Raw genomic sequence first — 17,331 nt, forward strand, 5'->3', positions numbered from 1 at the left:
ATTCGATTGTACATAAATAGTTATACATGTAATATACGCAACACAACATATCAGAGTGCTCTTTTGTTTTGCAATCCCATCTACATTTAAACTGCTTACGCTTCGTTCCGTGTCTTTCCTAAGGAAATATTGATTGTTCCACGTAATAAACGTGTACTGCGCTCCTGCACATGGCTGCCTGTTTGGTACAGCTGTTCGTCCGTTTTCGTCTCGGTACAATGGGTTTACGGTTACGCTCATACACACACAAATCAAAAATCCCTTTCCTCACGTGCATACATACGACAACGGTAAGTACGGAAACACATCGAACAAACGCTGATTCTTCGATACATCAACACAGCTATAGTGAACGGAACCGGATCTCGGCGATCCTCACCATCCTAATCCTCACATCTAGTTCACTGCCGATCGACGTTCGGTTGACAATAGGAACACACCGATACAGAAGGATAAACGCGACGAAAGGTGCAAAAACATCTACTAGGCTTCTGACTTAAGTTCGTTTCCGTCGACTACATTACAAGGGAGGCATTTTATGACATCCTGACGTACGTAAGTTTTGAACTATTTTTCACTCTTGAAGTGCGCGTATGTTTGAAAAAAAAAAGATTATAACATATTAATTGTATAACATAATGTAAAGTTGAAATAAGAAAGATAAAATTAACGAGAGTTAATAAAAAAAAAAGAAAACTCCCATAACTCCGTATGGGTACAGAAAAAAAAACAAGGCTTAGTAATGTTTTCAATAAAATAGTAGGTTACAGATCGCATTCCAACAAGGAAACAAATTGTATTGCAACAAATAAAATCAATTTAGTACCTAAAAGCAAACGTTAATGATTGAAATGTAATAGTGTTTGATGTATAAAGTGCTGTTGTCACCTTGCAAGAAAAGGCGATTGTCGACAGTCGTTACAATATTGATGCAACAGCGATCAGTTTTTAGTAGTGTCTAGGAACATGGAAACAAAGAAACGTGTATTTAAATATGTAAAATAATGAAACAAATATTTGTTTTTAAAAAATTAACACCAAAAACCATCTTATAATTGATACAATATGCTCCTTATCGTGTATATGCCACATACACACACACACTCATCAAGTGTATTCACATGCAGTTTTTACAAAAAGAAAAGGATTTTCTCACAAAAAAGGCATTTGGTGTAACATGCAACAAACAAAACACGTAAACAAATTCTATTGCTGCCGTTCTTAATGTCTGCCACAAGAAGGTATTGGAAGTATCGTTCCAAATGAAAGAAAAGCTTAAAACTTGCAAGAACGGCAACGTTCATTGTTAGCTGAAGCATCAGTATTCGACTTCAACAGACCTTATACACCTTAAACAAATAAATCAAATGTGTGTATGTTCATTTACTTCATGCTCAAAATCGCTAATGAAATGGACCATTAAAGGCAACAAAACAAAAATGTACGATGAGCGTACAATAATCAATACCAAATCAAAACATTTCTATAGGTAACAAAACATCCATTCCGATGGGTAATCAAGTTCAAACTAGTAATATTAGTAATAAAAAAGCAAAAACCGCAAATCAAAACAAGTAAAATATAACAGTGAGTAGTGAGTAATGTGACGCGAATAGAAAGAAACGTAGAGCAAACAAATGGCCGTATGACATGAAAATCAGTTCAAAACTTCCACAACCGCCTTACAAAATCGCAAGCTCGCAATAACTTTCTTCGTTTGAGAATAAAGGCCTAGTACCTACGCTAAGCAGTCACTCTTCTAGCACACCTTTCCGTGCCGTGCCTACATCAAAAACTAACACAACCCTGTCGCTCGGACATTGAACATTTTCCGCTTCGTAGCTGTACATCGATCAACCGACATAATTTCGTAACATTAAACAAATAATCGAAACTTATATGATACATTCCTCTTATAATTGTAGAACTTATCGATTTTGCGTCCAGCTGGTTGTATGCTATTAGGGCACAATAGTGGCGTCTCTGCGTAGGATGATCATAACTGTGTGGCGTTTATTAGTGCAACGACTTACGGATCATTTCGTCGATCCGAGCGGAACTGTTGCAATAACGCACAAGCGATTATAGCGGCTACATTCGAGGTTGTTGTGTAGCGACCGCCTGGGTCGTCACTATTCTCCTCTCTCGCTCTCTTTCACGACTTACTTGTGACCCCCGACGTATGATCCCGGTTGGTGGTGCTGGTGGAAAATTTGAGGTTGTTTGCAGTGGCAAAGCTGCTACTGCTGTTGCTGGTGTGCTTGATGCCGCTGGACGTATTGATGGCCCCGCGGTTGATTGTTGCGCTTGCGATGATGGTGGCGGTGGCGGTGGCGACGGCAGCCGCACAGTACTTGAGCAACTGTGCATTCACTGTCGTCGCCAGCTGCTCCAAATCCTAGTACGGTTTCGAGGCATCCTTCGAGCGTTTGAGCTGTACCTTCAGCCGCTTGGTGCCGATCTGGAACCCGTGCATCGCCTGAATGGCAGCTTGGGCCGAGGACACATTGTCGAACGACACGAAACCGAAGCACTTCGACAGGTTCGTCTGCTTGTCGATGAATACCTTGGCCGATACGACGCTTCCGAATGGCATGAACGTTGAGGCCAGATCGGTGTCGGTGAATTCCTGCGGCAGGTGGTAGATGAACAGATTGCAACCTTCCGGTCCTGGGTGGCGAACACAAGAGTACACAACGAATTAATAAGTTTTCCAACCGAATCCGCTCTATCTCAAGTGGGAGTTGGAGAAGAAACTTTAAACTAAAAATATCCCAATAAGGCAAAGGCTATAAAGACGGCATCAAAGCACCAAAGCTAAACTCAACGTTTGTGCAGGGACAGTCTCAACGGCCCTTCAGGTTAAGGAGTGGCGGGTATTAAGGATGTAGGCGCGCAAGCAAGCATATACATACCTTCAATCTGCTTTCCTGCGGCGGCAGCCACCGCTTGCGCTAGCGTCGGCGTGGTTAAAGGCGTCGGGGTGAATGCTGCAGTGGCTGCTGCTGCACCATACTGCGGTAAGGCGGCGTACGAAGTCAGGCTGGTGGCTGTATCTGCTCCGGTAGTCCCTGTTGCAGCGGGAGGTGAAAGGAGGAACGCCATAACGCAAGAGTAAAAAATAAAAAAAATAAAATAGAACGCCATTTCTATTAGTAAACGAAAGCTCATTATCCGGCGGGGTGCAGCACAGCATGAGTTAAAAGTAGTTAAATGAATTTGAATTTTTCTTTGCATACAAGCCAAAACCGAACCAAAAACCAGATACGATATATGGGTAAGTAAAAATTGAACAATTGTATCTTAAAATTGCAAAACTACCATGAAACATAGGTGAATCGATTAAAGAACGATATATAAAACACTAAATTTATAAATAATGTACAACTCTATAAACTGGAACCGGTATCTGTCAAGCAAAGGGGAAGAATGAAATAAGCCATGCAAATCTTGCAAAAATAATTTGAATGAATTACGCTTTAGAAACGCAGCAACTTATAGCAATTCAGCTAATTTTGCTTATACAGTTCGTGATATAACTATAAGGAGAGTTTTTTTTTAAAAATAAAACATTAACATATAACGTGCTTATTACTTCCAGACAACCCATCGGATCGTCTGGCGGTAGTAAGGTAGTCTAATTAAATTTTTATGCATTTTATGCGAGTTTTTCCACTCATTTCGCCAGTACGGTTCTGTTGTCTACGGCCACTACCAGACTTGGCGAGTTCCGATAAAGGACGAACCAACCAGACGGGCAACGACGCTGCGTAACATGTGCGATAACAACAGCGTGATAGAAAAAGCAACGAGAGTTCCCGGCGATGACCATCCCACGCACGGTAAGTGGTCAATCGGAATTGTTCCGCAGGACGGTATTGTTGGGTTAGTTTCAGCAAAAGTTATGACGGATACATTACTCGATTCTGCATTGCAATGATGTTGTGTCGAGCGTGGAACGACGATAATGAACGATGCGAACCGTTCGGGTTATATCGAGTTATAATTACTATGGGGTCGTCTACATCCGTCTACACCGGATGACCGAACCACCATCAACGCCATTTTGAACCGAACCGGGGGACAGTAGCGTGTGATTTTTTTTTGTCCTTGCGTACCAGAATGATATGAGTGTATCGTGGGCAAAGTGGGTAATTATCGTCATGTTAAATTTTTAACGATTTTTAAAAGGGTTCAGTGGCAGGGTACGAATTAAATTTTCACACATGTGTCCTTGCGTTCTCTGGGATGGTTCGATTTTTTTTATGTTAATGGTTGCAACCGCTGATCACATTTACATGGATAAAATTTGTACACTTATATGACCATGTTTTGGAAATGGTTTTGATTGCTTTATACCAGCATATATATAGTATACGTACACTTCGGTGTGTATGAAACGCAGTAAAAGCTAAGCTAGTAACTAAAAAACACATGTAGCGAAATTAAACCGATATAATCAAGTTATTAACATTGTATTAACTTAAAATAAAGAATAAAAAGACCATGCATTTACAAATAAATAAAAAAAAACAATAAATACATCACAAACGCAAACCAAAAGTGTAAAATAATAAAAAAAAAGATATAAACTATTTTATAGGTTATTAACACGTCCTTTTTCGTTAGAGCAACAAAAAGGAAAACAAAAAAAAAGCACAAAAACCACAAATGGTCAGCAAATGACATAGAACACTGTTTGGAAGAATGGTTGTAAAAGTTACACACAAACACACACGCAAAACTAAAATGTAAAAGAGTAAGTAAAAAAGGCCGGGCAAAAAACGATAGGGTAAATCTCAGAACACCTCATTCCAACCGAAAACTAGCATTCCGTAAAACAAATGAGATATTTAACGGGGAAGGGTCGTTTATAGAAGAGAAACACTGTAGTACGGGGCTCACCTGACGTTGCTGTTTTCCCTAACAGACCGGCTGGTAGTACGGTACGGAGGGAAAAGCCGATTTTTGCGAGACAAGAGTTGTGTGAAGAGAAGTTGCATTCGACAGTGCCGTATTTTTTTTTTTGGTTAAAGAGCAATCGAGTTGTGGAAGTAGTTTGGATTTTTTTTAATAGAAACGTGCCGATGCCGAATCATGTTGACGGCGTTGTTGTTGGACAGGGTCGGTGAAAAGAGAGACAAGAGAATGATTTTTGGTAAGAAATCACATAATACGTTTTTTTGCGGTATAGTGAAAAATGCACTTAAACTAATCGATGTCACTGTATGAGAGGAGTCTTTAGTAAAAAAAATAAATCATTTTCCATGACTGTTCTACTTTGTGCCAAAAACCACATAGCACCTTTCTGTGTGATATCATCGTGCTCGTTCGTCAGGAATTTGGAATCGACACTAATTTAATTTAATATAAGCACACAGCCCCAGGCGGAAGGAGGGTACGGAGTTTACCTCTTGTTGGGAGTGCACACTTAGGTGCCATCTCCTTCCCCTTCCTCCTCGCCACTAAATTCAGGGCCCACCCATTGGCGATGGTCCGCACAGTTGGCGAATCCATTCCGGTGTGATCATAAAACCGTTTATTGCCTCGACAAGGAGCACACTTTTATGGAAGGAAGGATGATTGCTATCCTCCATTACGGCCCAAACAAGCAACAAGCTAACAAAACACGAGCGGAACAGGAAAGGGAAAGGAAAGGAACGACGGCGTGCCGTTCTATAGGCAACAGCAACAACAAACCGAGGGATATACACACCACCGCGGCAGTGTCGATGCTCACCCATAGAATCTATGGGTGCACAGGTGAAGAAGCCATAAAACAGATAAAAGTAAAATCGTTCATCTTTATAACTTTTACGACTGTTTTAATGGGACATTGTTGTTGCTGTTATGATTTCGTTCGACCGTTCCGCGTTCGGTTTCGTGCGTTGCGGGCGTTCGATATTAATTTTACTTTTTTACGTGCTTTTTTTTTTGTTCGGCGGAGGGATAATATCCGGTCGAAACCAAGGGAACTGCGACTCAATGAGTAATCCGAGATTCGTAAAGGGACGTCGGCGTAGAATATAGACGACGCGAGCAGGGGGCGCAACGGAGTCGGTAGACCAGGTAACACAAGTGGAAACAAAAATGGTCCCACTCCAAAAGTACAGTGATGTGCACTTGAAGGAAAGTTTACATTATGGCACATGCCGGTTTTGTATATTCTGGACAAGGATTACTCGTTGTGGAAATGTTGCATTTTTCACATTATAAGTGGAAAACACTCGAGGGATCGTCTGCAGTGGGATCTTGCAAATTTCTAGGGAAGTTTCACCATAACCGTACGCTTAATCCTGGTGAAGTAAATGCTAAAGTTTAGGTAGAACACTCAACAGCTTCCATTTGCTCTCAGATGTGTCCTGGCGTAAGTGTTCTTGACAAGGTACTGCATTTTGCAAACAGGGAAAACTTCTTTATCGAACAATTACGATGCGTTTCAATCATGTTAACGTCGATTCATTTCTTGTAAGAAAAATATGTTCTTTGCTCCTTTAAATATTCTGCATTTCTCCGAGAAGCCTTTCCTGCAAAACAAAACGTCAAGCAACGCTTGACAAATTAACGTCGGAAAATACTTACACAACGATGTCGCTGCATTGCTGATGGCCGTCGCCGGTGTCTGTGCAGCTGCTGCGGCGGCAGTTTGCAGCGACGGTTGCGTTATACCGGCTAGCGTTACCAGATTCTGCAACGAGATGGGTGCGAGAAGGCTTGCGGCGGCGGCGGAGGTCGTATCAGTCTGGGCGCTAAGTCCTGTTGTGTAGATTCACGCACCGAAGCGAACATCAACGATGTTGGCCGTATTCCGAGAATGAGAACGAGAAAATACCATATCAAAAGCTAATCCTTGCCGGGCACGCACTAAAACACAAGCACACACACGCGCGCGCGTGTATCGCTAAATCCCCCCCAAAAACCCATTCATCTTCGTCACGAGCTGTTTCGGAGCTCAGGAACCGATTTTGCTTCATTTCAGGACGGCAACGGCTCCAGCACGATTTGGTGACGCAAGTCCGACAGCGAATCGGTAACTAAAACCATTGCGGTAAGGATTCCCGGCACGGAGAAGACGACCAACGTCCTACGTCCTTTCGTTTCAAGCTTTGCGGCTTGAAAGTCAGCTCAGGAAGGATTTTTACCGAACAAAAAAAAAACCACAAAAAGGAAACGCAGAGTCAGTCGAGTCGAGTGACCAGTGCCACCACCTCTTCTTCGTGCGTGACACGTGCGTTAAATTCGTTTATTTATGATCCATCGAACAATGCCAACAACATGCACCGACAAGCGCGAGTGCTCTTGTGAGTGGACACAACACAGCAACCGCAAAAGTGGCCGTAAACAAAACTATAAAGAGCCCATCATCGAACGGACGGCGGGTGAGTTAAGTGTGGCGAGTCACCGTTTTGTCATGATTTTCCTTTTAAAAGAGCTCCTTCTTGGTTGGAATGAATAAACGAAGAAGAAGGAAAAATCCTCCACCCAATCGTGCTGGGGAGGGTGTGACCCTCCAACTGAAGAGGCGGGGGGCGTTTTTGCCGACTGCGACAAACTTCTTAGGGTTCGGTACAGAGCACGTGGATATTAAATCATTTCTAATTCCCATTTAGTGCCAACGGGTTTTTGCTGTCCATGAACGCCCCCTTTTTTAGGGTCGCCATTTGTTCGTCAGTACAGATGCTGCTCCTGCACAGACGGTGTCGGTGATCCTTTCAGCAATTGCCACGTTTTAATGAAGGTGACCAGCGATTGACGTCGAACCGGGTAAAGCTCATTCTCCCCCAAAACGTTGGCTCACGCCACCGGATGTGGTACGGGAACCGACGTCATTTTGCGCCTTTTCGACACTATCGCTCGCACACACTGGCAGGATTGAGAAGTGAGAAAAGTTATTGTGTACCGGGCATACTGTGGCACCGAACAGCACACATTGCGTGGTACAGAGGACATTCGGAACAGATCGTCGCCTGACTGGCCGGACAATTTTCCGACGGCATGGTAAAGTGGAGCGATTGTGTGTGTGTCTGGGCACTCCATGCTTACCATGCCCGGTGATTTTCACGTTGGAAAGCGATAAAATCTGCCCCATAATGAACGTAAAACCGTAGCACGAAAATCAGCGTCCATACGAACGGGAAAACTCCACGCCTCCAACGGACGTTTGACATGTGCACGGAGGGTTTGTCGTTTTTTTTCTGTGGACGTTTCCAGTACGGACTGGGTGCCACGAATGAAAGGAATTTAGAAACAGGTAATTATGTAACAGAGCATCCTGTGCGCGCTCGATTAGGCGGGTAGTTTGATGGTGGCTTAAATCGATTAGCCAATCTGATTTGTTTGATTAACCGGTATGGCCGTAAGGGCTAGTAATCTCTGTCGTTGCATTACAAACGTCGGCTTCATTCAAGTTACGTTTCGAACCATTATCACCTCTGTCCCGCTACCCGGCGAACGTACCGGGAAGCATGATTGATTATTTAAATGTTTTCCAACGGTTTCCCTTTTTAACTCAATTCTGAGACTGACTTCTTAGTGATAAATCTTTCCTTTTCACTTCTCACTCGGTTCTTTTGCAAGCGAACTGTTGCACTGGCGCTGCGTGACTTGGAGTTTGAATTCAGCACGAACAAACCGTACCTTGCAGAAGATGCTGCTGCTGCGCGACGGCTTGCAGCTGCTGTAGCAGCGTTAGCGGTGGGGAGATCGCATCGGCGGCCAGGAACGGGGTCTGCTGTTGCGGTGGGTTCGGATGGGCGGATGCGGTCAGGGGCGTTACCGATTGTGTGATCGGCTGATTGATGCCGGTCATACTCCACAGGTTCGAATGCATCTGTTGCATCCGTTTGGCATCCTTTTCCTTCTGCGTGTCGGCAAACTTTACCACCAGCGGTGCCGAACAGCCCTCCATCGTCTTGCTCTGATGTAGATGCTGTGGGATAGTGAAAGAAGGGGGGAAAAAGTATATTAAAAAGGTGAAAAAGAGCTTCAAACATTACGAATTACGGTTCTAGAAAAGGAATCACGTGGTTTAAAAATGGAATGATTAATTTACAAAGCAGTAAAAGAATAGATTTTTGCTTGTACAGGCGTCCCCCGAGTTACGACTGTATTTGGGACCGAAAAAAGAGCCCGAAGCAAGGCGTAAGTCGAAATCGTCGTTTAAGTCGAAAATACATCGTTTATAACCATACGTAGAGAGTCGAAAGCTTTATTTACATTTTTTAAAGGAAAAAAATAATAGAGAAATCGTTTTGAATAGTATATTAATTGATCTTTTCAGTATTTCCTTAAAATATTTATTTTGAAAATGTATAAGTTTATTCCAACAATTTAATTTTTATACTCAGTGAAGACCATTAAATTTTAACGATTGCCGGTGAAAATTAAAAAAATTGACAATTTGAGCAAAATAACAACTGTCAACTGTCAAGATCAAAATCGTCGTATCTACGAATCGTCGTATCTCGAGTGGGTCGTAACTCGGGGGAAGCCTGTATTTTTAATAAGAATATTTCCGCGTTCGTTTAATGGAACTAAAAAGAAAATAGAATTATTTCTTAGAAGTTTCCAAAATATTTTTCAAAACGCTTGAAACACGTAACATAATAGAGCAATTTAAACAATCGCATCCAATCGTTTCAGTGTCGCCCAAAAAAGCCTCTTCCCGTACTTTCTAAGATAGGTAGCAACACGTTCGTGTCATATCGTCAACTTTAAACCATCCACCAAACAACGGCAATGCGATTATCCAAACTCCCGCTCTACACGGTCGTTTCGTTAAATGTGAGTGTTAATTTCTAGCCGAATTATACTTAATGACCGTGTCACGCTTCCGACGCTGTTGCGGTAAGTCGATCCCAGGTGCAACATTTGGGCAAACACAGCTTTGCCCGTGCAATTCCTCTTCCTCCCGAGAAACGTGTCGAAGAAGCCTGGTATATATTGTTGGCCGTAACAGTAGAAGCGAGTTCGTCTCCATGTCATTCGTGTTCTTCGGCACCGGAATAATAACGCTTTCCTTTAAACGCAAGTGGCGCGGAAAGGTGAGAAAACACGTGGTTTCTTTGTCGTGGTGGCATGAACGTTAAGGTACACATCATCCGTGAAGAAGTGTATGTTAAGCGAGAGTACCCGGGTGGTGCTTAAAAATCATAAAATTTACATAGAACGTTTCGTTCCGTGGCGTTTCGTTTTTTTTTTCTTCGTTGGATGATCCCAAGTGTGTCGTCTTTGGTGGTGGTGTTATGTTGATGCGGGTTTGTTATCTTTTTTTTGCTACAAAAAGAGACATACATACATCGACACACGATTCCCGATACCACCAATTTTACACCAATATCTTTAGCGAAAACACACGTATAAAAGCACCACAAGGGCCTGCTAAACAAGGGCTCATTAGCTCGTCTTGACAAGTGTCCCTGTAGCAAACCGCATAGCAAAGGGCAAAATGCCTCCCTGCCGGGATGTTTCCATCCCGGCTGGATACATTGTTGCCCGTGTGCTAATGACGCTCCATTGACGAAAGCACCCCATAATGGGACGCCGGTAACAGTACGGTATCGTTACAATTCGTGAAGCAACGCATTTATGTGCACATAATTATAAGCTTATGAAAAATAAAAATTACATTTACTTCTCGAGCGGGTGGGGGGAAATATTATTTTGGAAGCAAAAAAAAACGGTAAGGAATCCACCCCACAAATTCAAATCCAAAACTCCCGTACCGTACACCGATGTCAATTCGAAAGCTATAAGAAATAATCGTTACAAGTTGCAGCCACAAAAAAAAACACAAACGATACTAACGCACGACATCTTTCTTCCTTCTTTGCGCGTCGCGTCGACATTTGTGAAGCTACAAACCACAGTTGCGACATACAAAAGCAAAAAAAATCATAACGATCGCTTCCTTTTGCTTATTTCTTTAGTAATAAAAAAACCGGAATAAAGGAAATGGATGCTATTGCTCGGCAAAAGGAAAGTTGGCTCGTATTATGTCGCTTCTTTATGCCCTACAGCCAAAACTATTAACGGCGGGAACAAGAAGCAGACGTCAAAGCATTGACACAACAAAAAGGAATCCCTCCTGCTCAGTTTTATCATACCATATAAAATACGATTTTCCACCTTCTTAAAACGAATAACAAAAAAAAAACGGACGCTCTTTTGACGCTTTCACTCTCGGTCGGTTTTGGGGCGAATGTGAAAAGATGACGAGTTTCTGTGCTATGTTTGTTTGGTTTGATGGTGATAATGGTTGTGTTTTTTTCACCCTCTTTTTCCTTGCCACACATAACCCCACGTTGTACACATGTTCCGTGGGATCGGAATAAAAAGTAAAAGATAGAATGAAGAAAGAGACAACGACAACGAAAAATACAACCATCCACAAAACAACCATCACAATCACATAAACGATGATTATTGTTATTGATGTTTTGCATGTCGTTATGCTGCGGTGCCAATGTTGCTGCACTAATGGGGACCCATCGCCATTGCCGTCGGGCAGGATGAAAAAAAAAAGGATGGAAATGGTTTGCTGGCTCGGTGTTTGTGGCCGGGCGCCGTTGAACCGCGTGTCTCGCGCCACGGATCAACATTTCAAGTGGCAAGGATCAAGACGAACTTTTTCCATGTCCGAGTCACGAGAGTTTTTGATGTCGGTCGAGGGCAAATACACACAAAGACACACACTTTTTGCTGCTGCTATCGACGGTTTGACCATCATTAAATTTTACTGTACAGCAGCATCATGATGATGAGAGTCACAGACAATGTGGCGGCTCAAGGCTAAATGTAAAACACTTATTCACATCCTGCCCGCTTTGTTGTGTTTTATTTTTTCTTACAGAAAGGAGAAAAAAAGGAAATCAAAAATACCACTATCGAATTCAATTGCTTTCGCATTTTGGATGTGAATAAAAACATTTAAAATATGCATCATTATCTCTGAAAATCGAAGTGATTATTAACAGAGAGTTAAAAAGCAAAGTTGGAAAAAAGATAGCAAAATCGCATAAAAAAACAGCGAAAAATGTAAAACAATTGTTTGAAGTTTGGGAAGCACTTAAAATGAATCTAAATATTCCATTATTATCGTGCTGGGTCAAGTACGAAAAGTAAATTGGAAAAAAAACCACAACTTAATTTTAGTTTTATGTTTCCGAACCTACGGCGTGATTTGCATAATTTTGCTTTATTATGAGCAGGTTGAGTGAGGTACAAGAATAAGGCAACAAATTTTCGTAAATATGCAAAAATTGTTTTTCTTTTTTCGAACAACAGTTTTATAATATTGAAGTTTTGAAGCACAAATTATCAATTATACTACTTTCTTCGTAGGTGAAGCAAATCTCCTCTTTTTGCGTTTCGTCATAACGCGTTTCGCATCGTAACGAGGCATGATAAAATAATTGAAATCCTTCTGTAATAACTCATTCAACCGCTGACTAACAGATTAATATAATAAAAATCGTTAATTCCACATCATCAATCATAAAATCGTTTGTTCGGTTTGCGTTGATCATCCTGACCGTCCCCCTGATGCACACACCTATTCCGGATTCCGGTTGACCTGACACACGGTAAGGCTAACGAATCATTAAAAACATTTCAATCCTTTCACGGTGCCTCTGATGATCCAACCGATCATCACAAAGCCTGAGAGGGAAAGGGGAGAGACACAATCCACCACCGTCCCTTCAACACACGTGAGTGATGGGCATCAAAAAGATGCACCTTTTGTTTTTCAGTTGGACAATTTTGTGCTTCTGTTTCTCATCCCAAAAAGGGTAAACAAAATACACAGAAAGAGAGAGAGAGGGATAGAGAGATACACGCCACACCATTTACCATTAAAGGGAAATGAAATGCAATCGATATATTGGCATTTGTGGCCGGTGGCTACTATTTGTAGTCGAGCTGGGGGTTTTTCCAACGCACGCACGCAAATCCAAATCTCAATCAATCGATTCAGTGAGCAGAAAGCACACAGAGAGAAAAAAAAATGTTCCTGGAAAATATATATTTTCAATTTAATTAAACGTAGCAATTAATTCGATTTCACTTAGGCATCTCGTTGTCCCCACACACACATTACCGGATCACGGGGCCAGCACAATTTCGTACGGGGAAAAGGGGTACCGATACCGGTTGATCATTTAATGATAATGATTTTTCTATTCCACACACACACACATACATATGCCCATTCTGTTTCATCTTTCATTTCTATTGCAGGTTGCTACTGGTCGCTATAATCAACACGTTAATTGCACCGTGCACATGAAAAATGTATCAAATTACAAATTTAAAGTGCATCCAAAGAGGAGAGATTGGGAAAACAAAAAAATACATACGAGTCATCAAATGTGACGCTATTATGTTACTAATTGCACCATGTGTACTGTTAGTGATGTGCAACCCAATAACCGTTCCTGGTCGTTAATTGTGACTGTGTAGTTTCTAACGGTAGGTGGTAAATTTAATATCACTTATATATGCATGAAACTACAATAGGGACATTCTTTAATTAAACACGTCCTTTTATGAACTTTAACACTAGAACTACCGGATGAGATATTTTGACTGCTTTATTTTCATAACATTACATTTTAGGGTTAAACAATTCTTGAGTAGTTGATGAATAATTATAGTAAAAACTACATAAAATATTTAAATATAATCCAGCTCTTTAAATTGTTTATAAAGTATCCATCAATATATAAAACACATTTGGAAGTTCTACTGTGTTAACTGACCGCGTGGTTTTTGGGAAATTCGATCGCATCGTATCTGGGGAAACCGTTCAGTTTATCCATCGCTAGGGCTACACCACATCAGCAGCATTCATTAAACTGATATAGATATAAATAATGTATAGAAGGATGCGTACTATCGTGCAGGATACATTTGCCAGCGCTTAATGGAGGATTGGAGGAACTCCGGCACCGGCTGGTGGCCTGGTGGCACTGCCTAGATATGCCATTTTTGATTCCACAACTCCCATGCACACACTAGAGCACACTAGTCGTACCGATCATGAATGGTGCTGAAAGCGATAAATAAATAACCCATTTTTTATCTCGCACCACCGGCCTCCCTCTGGCCCGTTACCAACCAACCTCAGCGCTTATCACCCTTTCTTCGAAGTCATAAATCAAATCGGAGGTTTGTGGCTCGAACCCTGCTTTTCCGACCAACCCTCGTGAATAGTTCACCTTGTCGCACTCGCCAAAGGGTGGTCTGGTTTCTGGTTGCCTCTCATCATCGACAGTACACAGTTGTGAATCGTCGCTAGAAGATATACACTGTTTCGCGTACTTCTAGCTTTGGTGTTGGGGATATAACAACAACACACACACTCGCACCCGCACACATAAAAAGGCGATCCAATCGTCCGATCTCCGAGTGTATGAAGTGTTTTATGGTTGCAAATACAAAAATGATTTATACATCGATCCGAACGGCCGAACGGATGGGAGGAGGACGGTGGCGTACTTTCACCGTGCCAGTCTCAACCACAAATTGCTGCAGAGCTTATGGTTTTACTTATTGCGTGTTTCACCATGAAACTCACCCCTCAACCCTCCCCCGGGGAGGTTCTGTTTACAAGTGAACTTGAAATAGAAAAAGGATTAATTCCTGCTATTTGTAACAATATGGGCTCAACCACCCTTAGCTTTTAATTGTTCACACTTTCATTAATCATTTACCGACGAATCTACTACTGCTGGTCGCCTGTAAAGACTTTTTGATGTCCCCAATGGGTCTGGGGCATCTCCACTCACCTTAATTGCACCGATCGCGGCCTGTTTGGTTGCGAATGTTACGAAAGCACAGCCTTTACTCTGCCCGGACGGGTCACGCAGTACCGTACACTCCTCGATGGTGCCGTGGCCCGAGAACAGCTGTCGAACATCGTTCTCGTTATATTTTTTGCTAAGCATACCAACGAACAGCTTGCGTTCTGCAATGGGAAAAGAGACAGTGAAAGAGAGAGAAAGAGAAAAAAAATGGTTCAGATTAGTGCTTCATAACATTCAATGGAGACGCATGGTACCTGGTAGAAAAATTAAATTTTAATTATTTTCAATGATTAACATAATCTATTAATAATATTTTTCTAATATTTCAAAGGAATACTACCTATTATTTTTTAAGTCTTAAATTTTAGAAATGTTTTATTACAATATAAAAAATATAAAGTTCGCAACTTTCACTTAAAATTTCCTTTATGGCAACAGATGTTTTACGACTATGCGAGGTAGATTGCTTGTTTTAAAATGCTGTACATTTCATATACCCATCGCACCACATTCGCTAACCTTCGCTTTTCCTTCCACATAAAATTTCATAATGGTGAAATTATACCGCACAATCTGTTGATTGTTTAAAGTGCAGGAAACTCCAGCTACACCTCACAGTACAGTAGTCCGCGGTCCAGACACCATCTTAAGTACAGCATGGACCACAGACGCTTTCCACCGTACGTCGATGTGCATCGCATTTACCCGAGATGAATTGTTTTTCCATTAGAATACCTAACACGTACCAAAGCAGGGTGTGAGCTGGAGATAAGATGCAGTTTAAAATTGCTAGTTTAAGCGTTTTAAATCCACGCGAAGGCCGAAAAGGGAAAACGTTTCGGAACTTTTTCTTTTATTTTTATTCAAACCTAATAAAGGCCACTAGCTAGAAATGGGCAAGAAAAATGGGTCTGTTATGCAAATGGTCACCACAACATACCTATGATGTTAACCAACAAAAAAATCCACCAAAAAGTTGCACACCACTGAACATGAAGATCATGCCGCTGCTTAAACACCGGACAGCTACCTCCACAGGGAAATAGGTTGAAAAAGCATTCTCTCTTAGCATAATGGACAGAAAATATGAGTCCAATTTCCATGCGACGGTGGCGATGGCGAGTGAGCACCTTTCGCTTGGGAAGATTATGTCGCCATGAAACGAAAAGTACTCGTTTCAATTTCATCTCCACGTACCAAGTCGATTCGATTGCAGAGAACAAAAAGGAGCAAAAAACCTTCGAAATGTGCGCCTCATATTTTGAGTCTATTCTGCAGCAGAACAGTGGAGGTGATTATGATACGCTTTGTTATGTGGCGAATATGTGCAAAGCCACAGTAGCTTCGCCGTATGCCAGATATGCTGAAGCTGTAAGTACACCGTCTTTTAAAACCAAGAACAAAAAAAGTTGGAAGAATTCTTGGTTTTATTGGCATTATAGGGCGCCATTCGATTTTAGACGAACACAAAGACACGAGCGATCGTGACAACTGTAATCCGGTTATGGTGATAATCCTTCAGCTTGGAAGCTTAGGGAGAAATACATCGGAAAATGAGTTAATTGAAAGTCAATCGGTATCGTTGTCTGCACATTTCTTTGCTGATAACCTTGGAGAATCGATAAGAGATTTGATTTTTTTAATAAGTTTTCAAAGTTTTCCCCCTTAAAGGGAGGATATTTAGAGGTTTAAAGATACTTCTCCAATATCCTTAAACTTGACAGATTAAGGTATTTTGGACATGTCATTAGAATGAAACGGAACAACCCAATCTAGTAAAGCTTATTTTGGTCGTCTTCCAGAAAGGAGAAGATTAGCGATCAACTCCATCTGTAAACAAAGGTCATTAAGCTCTTGTACGCACCTAATGCGTAATTAAGAAAGAGATTTTCCTTTCTGCATACTAACCTCAAAAAACGCATTTATTCTTCGTACATTATACGTAGGATGAGAAAGGGATTAATTCTTAAATTTCTCCATGTATCGCTACCACAATGTGTTGTGAAGTTAGTTTACGTGGTGTGGAAGCTTTACCACCCCTCCCCCCCCCCCCCCCCCCCCACCAAATACGCTAAAGAACGTACAAAACTTCACTGCACATCGGATGCATTTCATCGAGGTGCATCGAGCTGCAAACGAACCCTTCGTACACCAAATCTTAGACGAACGAAGTTAGCCGTGGTTTGTATGGTTTTGTACCGAACTTTGCCAAGTGGGTCGATGAACCACTCGTTGTTCGCATCAGTCCAAAAAACCAAACCGCATCAGTAAATGCATGTTTCGTGATGTAAAGGAAGGAAAAATGCATCGAAAAGCTTACCGTCTAGGATGCTAAACTGCACTGCAGCCGGTCGAACAACAGACGGTGTAGTGTAGGGGTGTTATTAATCCGACAAAACATTTTACGACCAGAACGAACGATATGAAAACGTTACGGAAGATGGATGCAGATTCACGATTATTTTTTTTTTGTTTTCACTCTCTTTCGTTTCGCACTACAGTGTTATTACTAAACATATCTAAC

The 17,331-nt window shown here is 41.6% G+C and overlaps 1 protein-coding gene and 1 long non-coding RNA gene across 10 annotated transcripts in view; both read right to left on the minus strand.

The window, feature by feature from the left end:
* Positions 1–1,568: 1,568 nt before the first annotated feature.
* LOC125763414 (CUGBP Elav-like family member 2) overlaps positions 1,569–17,331 on the minus strand; it is a 258,303-nt gene continuing 242,540 nt past the window's right edge. For 8 of the 9 annotated variants that reach the window (XM_049426602.1, XM_049426600.1, XM_049426598.1 and 5 more), the window contains 6 exons: positions 14,790–14,968; positions 8,638–8,929; positions 6,583–6,756; positions 4,906–4,935; positions 2,916–3,071; positions 1,569–2,670 (listed from right to left, as the gene is read on the minus strand). In XM_049426602.1, coding sequence (XP_049282559.1) covers positions 2,399–2,670; positions 2,916–3,071; positions 4,906–4,935; positions 6,583–6,756; positions 8,638–8,929; positions 14,790–14,968 — 1,103 coding nt within the window. In that variant the 3' untranslated portion in view covers positions 1,569–2,398. The remainder of the gene's footprint in view (positions 2,671–2,915; positions 3,072–4,905; positions 4,936–6,582; positions 6,757–8,637; positions 8,930–14,789; positions 14,969–17,331) is intronic. The other variant, XM_049426605.1, reaches the window with a different exon arrangement.
* Positions 10,278–14,783, minus strand: LOC125763647 (uncharacterized). Its single transcript, XR_007418386.1, has 2 exons — positions 14,124–14,783; positions 10,278–14,050 (listed from the first exon to the last, which is right to left on the minus strand). It is a non-coding gene; the product is annotated as an uncharacterized LOC125763647 (long non-coding RNA).

The sequence above is a fragment of the Anopheles funestus genome, chromosome 2RL (assembly GCF_943734845.2).
Source record: "Anopheles funestus chromosome 2RL, idAnoFuneDA-416_04, whole genome shotgun sequence".
Lineage (NCBI taxonomy): Eukaryota > Metazoa > Arthropoda > Insecta > Diptera > Culicidae > Anopheles > Anopheles funestus.